General features: G+C 45.6%; 1 protein-coding gene across 1 annotated transcript in view; it reads left to right on the top strand.

The window, feature by feature from the left end:
* LOC104909378 (hephaestin-like protein 1) overlaps positions 1–6,000 on the top strand; it is a 13,245-nt gene extending 7,245 nt beyond the window's left edge. The window contains exons 3-8 of the mRNA XM_019612096.2: positions 1,007–1,113; positions 1,525–1,747; positions 2,407–2,546; positions 3,150–3,309; positions 4,284–4,364; positions 4,444–6,000. Of these exons, the coding sequence (XP_019467641.1) occupies positions 1,007–1,113; positions 1,525–1,747; positions 2,407–2,546; positions 3,150–3,309; positions 4,284–4,364; positions 4,444–4,646 (914 nt within the window). The 3' untranslated portion in view covers positions 4,647–6,000. The remainder of the gene's footprint in view (positions 1–1,006; positions 1,114–1,524; positions 1,748–2,406; positions 2,547–3,149; positions 3,310–4,283; positions 4,365–4,443) is intronic.
* Positions 6,001–9,792: the final 3,792 nt, after the last annotated feature.

The raw sequence follows: 9,792 nt of genomic DNA, 5'->3' as shown, positions 1-9,792 counted from the left end.
TAGTGAGAACTATTGATGATAGGTGGATGGTTGGACTGGATGATCTTGGAGGTCTTTTCCAACCTTAGTGATTCTATGATTCTGTGTTACCAGTTTTTTCTCAGGTTTTGTTGCCCTGAAAACTTCTAGGAAAGAAACTGTTCAGCATTTATCTGGCACTTAGAAGGACAAGGTGTTGACCACTTCTTGTCCTCCTGACCTTTATTTGCTGGAGCACCAGAAAAAAAATAAATTCCCAGCAAATGGGAACACATAGCATAGTCAGTTCATCTGAATACAGACATGTTTGTGTTCAATGCAGAGAACTGAGCCTCATCCAAACAAGTCATTTCCTCATCAGATTGTTTTTAAGAATCAGAGATCAGTGAATCTCTGCTTACCCTCAGGGAGGATGAGAGAGAGGTGATGGATCTGGGGAAGGAACGGGGACTCTTCAGCAACTGCAAAGGAACAGTGGCTTAGTGGGAAGAGGGAAGGGTCCTTCCTGGCATTCCCAGTCAGCAGCAGTTCTGATATTTAATCAGCTCTCCTTTCCCAGACAAGAGCCAACATAGTGCTGCAGCACCTTCTCCAAAGTCCTGGTGGCAATGGCTGTGTTGTGGTGCCCCTTTCAACTGAGAAAGTCCAGGAAATATTTTCTGAAGCCTGGCTCCCTACAATTTCAACAGACCTAAAGCATTGGCCTCCAAGACCATTTATCTACCAGTTTGCCCAGGGTGAAGGCTGAGAAACTGAATCTCTGAACAGATTCCCTCTGTGGGGTGTTACTGCTCCCAGCACCATTTGCAGATCTCCTTTTGGAGGTGATATTGCCTTCTTTTACATCACTGGAACCTCACCGACCTTCTGGAATGCAGAAACATGAGCACATGCCATTCCCACGTGCTTTCACGGGAAGCTTTGATGCAGACCATTTTTTGATGGGGAGAGTAACAGCTATCAGTTACGTGCTACTCAAAGCTTCTGACACGCAGCTGTTCTTGCTAAACATTTTTCTTTGTTTCAGGGGAAATAAACACCTACAGATGGAATGTCCCAGAGCGATCTGGCCCTGGGAAAACAGATCCCAACTGTATCACTTGGGTTTACTATTCAACAGCAAATTTTGTAAAGGTAACCAAGAAGGTTATTATTATTACAGTTGGTTGTTTTAGATATTCTGTCTTGCAAGATGTTTCCACAAGGAGCACAAGTTGGAGAAAAGGTTTACTGAGCTGGATGCTTTGTCATCTTTGCTAACAGTTGCACGTGTCTTGGTTATTTTAATCTACTGAAATCCTCAGGGATACACTATGGTAATGTGATTCCCTCCTTAAAGAATAGTTGAAGGGATTTGGGGTGAAGGCACTTTAAAACTTGGGACTAAAATGTAACAAGAAAGACATGCTTAAGCAGATGAAGTCATGATTTTTTTCTCACTTTTTTCCTCAGATATTCTATCTTTATTTAATGTGTTGCCTATTTGTGTTTATTTCATAACTGGATGAACTAGAAAATCTGTAACACATTTTTATTTCATTTCAGGACACATACAGTGGTCTGATTGGCCCTCTTGTAGTTTGCAGAAAAGGAATTCTAGATAAAAATGGCCTGAGAAAAGACATTGATCGTGAATTTACTCTTCTGTTTATGGTGTTCGATGAAAACAAATCCTGGTATTTAAAAGAGAATATTGAAACATACCTTCACAAGAGTCCTGATGATTTTAATTCCACTAAGAATTTTGTGGAAGGCAACAGCAAGCATGGTATGTAGGACTCGTGGCAGCAGCCAAGAGGATAGAGGTTTACTTTTAGGAAGATGTTGGCTTAGCTTGCAACTATCCAACCATGTGACACCTTATAAACTGCAACAAAAAGATTTCATGAGGCCCAGCCAAGACGAGCTAGTTCAGTCTTATCCTTGTGGGGAGAGGCTGCCCTGCCAAAATTCCCTTGTCGTTTGGGAGCTGCCTTCTTTGTTGACTTGTAGGAATGCAAGGGTGATGTTTTAAATCTGTGTCTGTAGAAGCAATCAGCCCAGGAGCCAGACAGAACAGAACAAATAGGGGCAGGAACAGCCCTGGCAAAGCAAACTTCTGCTTCTACAGGTTCTACTCATTTTAGGCAATTACTGTTTCCTCTTCTTCCATGGGGCTTGTCAGCAAAACCCCAGTTTGTTCAGGAGATTGACCTCAACAGGTGAAAACACTACCTGGTGCTTCTCGAGACAACTAAATGGTTGCTACTATGCACTTAGGTGAAACAGAAACATGACTCTCCCTGCAGTCACTACAGAGAGCCCTTGACCTGGCACTTGTGCTGGGCACCCATTCTCCTTGGAGAGAAAGTACAGATGGTGCCTGATGATTATCATCACCCATTTCATAGCCAGTTATTAATCAGTTCTATTTTGTCATTCTTCCAGCAATCAATGGGAAGATTTATAACAGTCTCCTGGGTCTAACCATGAATGACGGTGATAAGACAAACTGGTATTTGATAGGAATGGGTAATGAAGTAGATGTACATACAGTCCATTTCCATGCACAGACCTTCATCTTCAAGGTTGGTAAAATGAATCACATTTAACAGCGTGATGAGAAATTCCCGAAAAAAAAAAGTCCAAGTGCTGGGCTATTTTTGCAATGTGAGCACATAACCCTGCTGATAACTGAGATCAGTGGGAGATATGCCTGTAAGGGAGACACAAAATGAAAGGGTTCCTTGCAATGCTTCTACAAGTCTGAACCTATTATAGAACATGAATGCATGTCACTATTAGAGGAAATGGTCACGTGGGTTGAAATGCGTGCTTACCCACAGCTACAAGGGAAGACGGAGGGAGGAGAGCAGAGTTCTCCCTACTCACAACAGTTTGATGTTGTGACAGCTTGGCACTGGGAGGACTATCAGAAAAATATGTTTTTCAGAGGGCGATACCTGAGCTCAACCACTACCTGAAGTCTTTAGGAGGAAACCCCTTTTGCAAATTAATTAATTGATAAAATGTAGATTTCCTGGGAGCCTCAGCTTCCCTCTGTAAGGCTGACAAGAAGCCTTTTATCTGCCTCAAAGAGTAAAAAGTCTAATTGGAATATTTCAGTGCCTGGGGGGTATTTGGATGCAGTAAGGCAGGACACTTACAATTCTGATTTTGCCTTGCCACAGACAGATAAAGACCACAGAGGAGATGTATATGACCTTTTTCCTGGGACTTTCCAAACTGTTGAACTTGTAGCAGAAAACCCTGGGACGTGGCTTCTGCACTGCCATGTAGCTGACCACATACACGCTGGCATGGAAACTACCTACACCATCAATAAATCAGGTGCAGTAGCAGAAATACATCCTAGGGCTCTGAAGTGGTATCACAGTGATGTGGGTGAAAGGCAGGGAAGCCAGGTGACTCAGCACTGCGCACATTCCAGGGAAGCACCTGGAAATCACAGCATGCTGCCCTGGGCAGTCAGCATCATATGGGGGTGCCTGAATGACGTGGGAAGGAACAGACAGCTTTGCTGCATTCTGCAATGTGAAAGCAGTTGGTGCTTCAACAAAGCCTCCCCAGAGGCACTGACAGCCTGCAGACCACAAGTCATCCACAGGTGGTGCAGAAGGCAACTGCAAAGCTGTCTTTTAGTCCTGCTGGTTCCTTCCTGCAGTCAGCTTTGGCTCACAGGAATGCTCTCATTCCTTCTTGCACAGGCAGAGATCAGCTGGGCTATAAGATGCTCCATTTTCTTGGTTGTTCATGCAGCCCAAGAAAGAGGTGTTCCTTTGATTAAGTTGGCAAACTTTCTCAGAGCTGCTGATCTCTTCCACCACTTGCAGATGAAGTAAAAAATGCTTTGTGAGCACCTCCATGTCACAGAATTTCACAAAACACCCAGGTCCAGCATCTCCTGCCTCAGGTAGCACAGTCGATGTTTCCCACATTCCTCTGCAGGGACTGCACAGCCCCAGCAGGCATGCCTTGTTCCTGTAACCTTGGCGGGGCAGAATGAGAAATGTAATGCCACATGTAGCCCAAATCCTCCTTCCTTAGACAAGGTGAATTTATTTTATGCATTTTATCCCTTCTGGCTTTGAAATTTCAAGCAAATGCAGAAGTGAAGCAACAGACTAGATAAAGTGGACTTAGTCCACAGAGCTGCCTGGAGCAATGTATTTATAATTGTGCTGATGTAATCAGGATTTCTGTTCAGATTACAAAGGTAGAAGGAACTCGGGAAAACCAGTGCTACTTTCCCACTGTTTTTCAAACCTTTCAACTCTGCTGGCATTCTTTCTTTCTCTGCACAGAGCTGGAAGCCTCTTCAGAAGAAGGACTGACGACAGCAGCTTATGGTACAACTACTGCACAAAATAGGACCACCGCAAAGGGTATGGATTTTTTACAACATCATTTCAAACTTTCCACGTTCATGTGTGGATTCCTCATGAAGCACTTCTCTTTGCACAGATCCTGACAGCCAAGGGGACAACGTCTTTGACAAAACTCTGACTCCTGGAGAAGCCAGCCTGATGCTCGCAGCCTTTGTTTCCGTCGGACTCATTCTGCTGTTGACCACATTGGCCTTCCTCTCCCTCATCACCCACCAAGGAAGCAGGATCCAGTATCAGGCTCTGAATGACAAAAGTGCACTTCTAGCAGATTTCCTGTAAATCCCCACTTTCAGCACCATCCACAGAGCCATGCCGGGTTTCACAAAACGCTGCTGCTACTGCTAGAACAAGACACACTCTGGAAGTCCCATCCCATTGCCAGCACTCCTGAGAACTGCAGGAAAGGGCCATGTATCACCCAATGCTATCCCCACCCCCCGCCACTCAGCTGTGCCCGAGGCACCACACCTCTTGGCCAACGTTCCCATGGGAGGATGGAGCGGGCAGGATTGCACCCGTGTGCTCTGTGCAGAACCACAGGGCGCACACTGCTTTAGCATCCAGCTCCTGAAGGCACAGGTGTAAGTTTGCAAGTTCCTGAGGTTTCCCAAAGAGAAGCCAGTCTTATGCCAGAGTCAGCATCAATGAATTCATCAGCATTTAACTGATTTCCCCTTTTTTTTTGTTCCCTTTGTCCTGTTAAATGAGGAAGCTGTGCACTGGGGATAGATTTTTAAAGGCATTTAAGTACCTATCAACATACTTTAGCACCTGATGAAGCTCAGCATCTGCAACAGATTTGTTAATCCCTTTAAAAATCTAGCCCTGAGCAGCCCCAATGAAGTTATACTTTGTGATTGCTGCTCGTTGTGGTCCTGACTCTGTAACTCTTCTCTGCATCGAGCAGTGCTTCATTCACAAACTTTAATTGGGATGCTGATATCTGTGCTCTGCAGAGAAGACAGACAGAATCAGGCTGTATTTAATACTACTTGAATGTTTATAGCTCGTGTCTAATTACATAGCACTCACTCTTGCCAGCCAGCTGCTCACGTCAGCTACAGCTCTTGCAGAGGAACTTCAGAACAAACACATCTGTGAAACTGTTGATCCAAAGCTGATTTTGAATGTAAATCCACTTTGCTGTTCTTTTCTATTATTTTTCCCCCAGTTCTGTACTTTGAAGTTCGTTCAAATGCAGGGAATTGTGCTGCCCATCCCTCCTACTGCAGCTTAGTGATGTCCTGGGTCAGTGCTCGGGTATTTGAGATGTAGAAGTTTCCTGGGTGCTTGTCAGTTGATTCTTGATTCCTTGTTTTCTCAGTTATTTAAGAGCATGCACGTGAAGTAGAACTGCAAGACTGGGCCCACACAGGAGTTATGCTATAGCAATAAACACTTCCACACTCATTTTCTAAATCCCTTGAGCTGATAAAAATAGATACCCCCATACCCTGTTATCTTTCTACTTTGTAAACATTAAGATTGAGATCTATTTCTGTCCAAAAGCACTGCACAGAACATTTGCTCTCTGTCTACATACAAAAACTAAAGCCTTTCACTTAAATATTCACAGTTAATAAAGGAAATTATTTGATACTTTTCCTTTCAGAGTAGCTAACGGGTCTGACATTTTAGAAAAAGAATCATAAATATATTTTTTTCCATAGTAGCCAGCCAAAATGATGACAAGGCTGATAAAGATCTGGTTATTTGTACAAACCTTCTGGCACAGCTTATTTCACTTGGCACACTTCTCAGCTGAATGGAGGCTGGGAAACAAGAACGAAGCCTCCAGAGGCCCTCAAGGCCTTGGGACATCATCACAGTTTGCCTGGGTAACAGAGGCTGTCACAGAGACCAGAAGGCATCACAGAGAGCATAAAGCACAGCATTTAGCCTTACCTGCCTGCCTCGTGCAGGCAGAGGCATGCCCTGCATTGAGGAGTTGTGGAAAGTATCTTCAATGAAGGGCAGCATCTGTGATGGGCTTAAGCACCAGCAGGAATGCAGAGCAAATCAACCAAATGTGGTGCAGTCAATGTGCCCAATGGACAGGATGCCATCCAGAGAGACCTAAACAGGCCCGAACAGTGGCCGCATGTGAACTTTATGAGGTTCAACAGAGCCAAGTGCAAGATCTGCAACTGGCTCACGACAACCTCAGCAACGTGCCTTCACAGCCCAGAGAGCCAACCGTATCCTGAGCTGCAGCCAGAACAGCACAGCCAGCAGGGCGAGGGAGGTGATCCTGCCCCTCTGCTCTGTGCTGTGAGGCCTCACCTGGAGCACTGCATCCAGATGTGGAGTCCTCAGTACAGCAGACATGGAGCTGTTGGAGCACGTCCAGAGGAGGGTCCAAGGGATGGAACATCTTTCCTATGAATACACGCTGAGAGAGCTGTGGCTGTTCAGCCTTGAGAAGAGAAGGCTGCGGGGAAACCTGAGAGTGGCTTTCAGTATCTAAAGGGGCTGTAAGAAAGAGGGGGACAGGCTCTTCAGCAGGTCTGTTGTGACAGGACAAGGGGAAACGTTTTCAAACTGAAAGAGGGGAGATTCAGGTTGTAAGGAAAGCATTTTTTACAGTAAGTGATGTGTAGGCACAGGTTGCAGAGGTAGTAGATGCCCCAACCCTGCATACACTCAAGGCTGTGAGCAGCCCTGAGACCCACACAGTTGAAGCTGGCAGTTACTGTTCTAAAACTATGGAAAAAGTGATCAAAAAGTGGCCAAACAGATGATGGCAGAATAAACCTTCTTTTTTCTTTTTTTCCTCAAAGGAAATTGTACCTTACTGATGGTTTTGAACAATAGCCTGCTTACATCTCCATAAAACATTTGGGAAGTCAAAGTTAGCTGAAGTTTCTCAAAGAAACAAAGTCACTGTAGGGTGAGAGAAAAGGCCCTTGAAGGCTAACTAACTGGTTAAAAGACAGGGATTGACAGATAGCAAGGTGGAAATCATCCATGGGGTACAAGGACCTCTGCATTTCACTGCTTTTTGCAAGTGATGTGAAAAAATCATAGAATCACAGAACGGTTTGGGTTGGAAAGAACCTTAAAGCCAGTTCCAACCCCTGCCATGGGCTGGTTGCCTCCATCAGCTCAGGCTGCCCAGGACCCATCCAACCTGGCCTTGAGAGGCTCCAGTGATGGGGCACCACAGCTCTCTGGGCAAAGAAAAAGGGTGGCTGAGTTAAGTGACAGACACAAGTGCATGCAGCAAGAAAAATGATGCTGAGTATAAAAACCTGCAAAAGTACATTGTGGTTCTGAGTGATAAAAAACATTCTGATAAGCTAATGGTAGCTGAAAAACACAGTCCCAGCTCTAAAAGCACCACACTGTCTATGCATCTCAAAAATGGAACCTTAGCTATGATAGTTCAAAAACAAAGTTAGCTGGGCAGAAAGGCAAGTGGATATCAGAGACTGCTAGGAATTAAGGACAGAGCAAGCCAGAAAGCATCATGGCACTGTGACATAGATGTCTGGGGCACCTGCATCCTGAATACAGCATGAGTCACAGCCCTGGCCCCATCCAGGGAAGGATGCCATCTAACAACAACCCAGAAAGAACAAGAAAGGGAATTGGAGTTGCAGAACTATTTCTGTGTGAGGAATGATTTTGTTGGATCAGGGCTTGGAAAAAATGGAAAGGACAATTGAAAGCAGATAGCACAGATTTTGCAAACAGAGAGCTGGGGGAGAAGGGAACGGGCTGTGTTTTTGGGCAGAAGCAGTACAGAAAGCCACAGCTGAGGTGGATGATCACCTCTGTAACTCCTGGACAGAGGGCTGAGGGTACTTGGGCTAACAGAAATTAAAAAAGGAAAAAAATCTAAAGGAGGGGGCAAAGCCAGTTAAAGGTTATTGGAGATGAGTCCTATAAAAACAACTTGAGTTGTGGCAGTGGAGATGAAACACTTAGGCTGGAGGAAACTCTACTGTGCATGGCTTAGAGCATTTCTTGACCAAGGAGAAGCTGAGAGCTGGAAAAGGGAAGCAACTGTGGGGGATCTTATCATGGAATCACAGAATAGCCTGAGTTGGAAGGGACCCATAAGGATCACAGAATCACAGAATCACAGAATCACAGAATTGTAGGGGTTGGAAGGGACCTCTAGAGATCATCGAGACCAACCCCCCTGCCAAAGCAGGTTCCCTACACCAGGTCGCACAGGTAGGCGTCCAGGCGAGACTTGAATATCTCCAGAGAAGGAGACTCCACAACCTCCCTGGGCAGCCTGTTCCAGTGCTCCGTCACCCTCACCGTGAAGAAGTTCTTACGCACATTCGTGCGAAACTTCCTATGCTGCAGCTTATGTCCGTTTCCCCTCGTCCTGTCTCCACGTACCACTGAAAAGAGACTGGCCTCACCGCTATGCCCGCCACACCTCAGATATTTATAAACCTGGATCAGGTCCCCTCTCAGTCGTCTTTTCTCAAGGCTAAACAGACCCAGTTCACTTAGCCTTTCTTCATAGGGGAGATGCTCCAGGCCCTTCACCATCTTTGTGGCCCTCCGCTGGACTCTTTCCAAGAGATCCCTGTCTTTTTTGTACTGGGGAGCCCAGAACTGGACACAGTACTCCAGATGAGGCCTTACCAGGGCAGAGTAGAGGGGGAGGATCACCTCCCTCAACCTGCTGGACACGCTCTCCTTAATGCACCCCAGAATGCCACGAGGGCACACTGCTGGCTCATGGCCAACCTGTCGTCCACCAGGACGATAAAATGATAAATGCATCTCAGGTTTCTGTTTATTGTTTTCAACTAGCACTCCAGCTTTGAACAATTCGCTTTAACTAGAGATTTTAAAGCTGTCAGAATGACTGCATTTTCAACACAGGAAGACTGACACATCCCTCCTCCAAGGAGAGGTTGAGTGAGTTTTGACTGTTCAGCTTGGAGAAGGCTCAGTGGGGATCTCATTAATGTACAGAAATATCTGCAAAAAGGATGTTTTCAGTGGTGCCCAGCCTCAGTACAAGAGCCAGTGGGCAAAAACTGGAACACAGGAGGCTCCATTGGAACATCAAGAAGCACTGTGTTACTGCAGGCGACTGAGTTCTCCTTCAGGAAGATCTTCAGGAGCCACCTGGGCATGGTCCTGGGCATCCCGCTCTAGAATCCCTGCTTGAGCAGGGGTTGGACCAGATAGACCCAGAGGTCCTTTCCAACCTCATCCATTCTTTGAAAGTATGAAAAATAAATGCAAATGTATTAAACAATAAATAAATAAATAAATAAATGATTCGTACCACTTCAGTGGTACGTGGAGACAGGACGAGGGGAAACGGACATAAGCTGCAGCATAGGAAGTTTTGCACGAATGTGCGTAAGAACTTCTTCACGGTGAGGGTGACGGAGCACTGGAACAGGCTGCCCAGGGAGGTTGTGGAGTCTCCTTCTCTGGAGATATT

This window comes from Meleagris gallopavo, chromosome 1 (assembly GCF_000146605.3).
Source record: "Meleagris gallopavo isolate NT-WF06-2002-E0010 breed Aviagen turkey brand Nicholas breeding stock chromosome 1, Turkey_5.1, whole genome shotgun sequence".
In the NCBI taxonomy this organism is placed as follows: Eukaryota; Metazoa; Chordata; class Aves; order Galliformes; family Phasianidae; genus Meleagris; species Meleagris gallopavo.
Note: the sequence above shows the minus strand (reverse complement) of the source record. Positions and strands in the feature narration are given on the sequence as shown.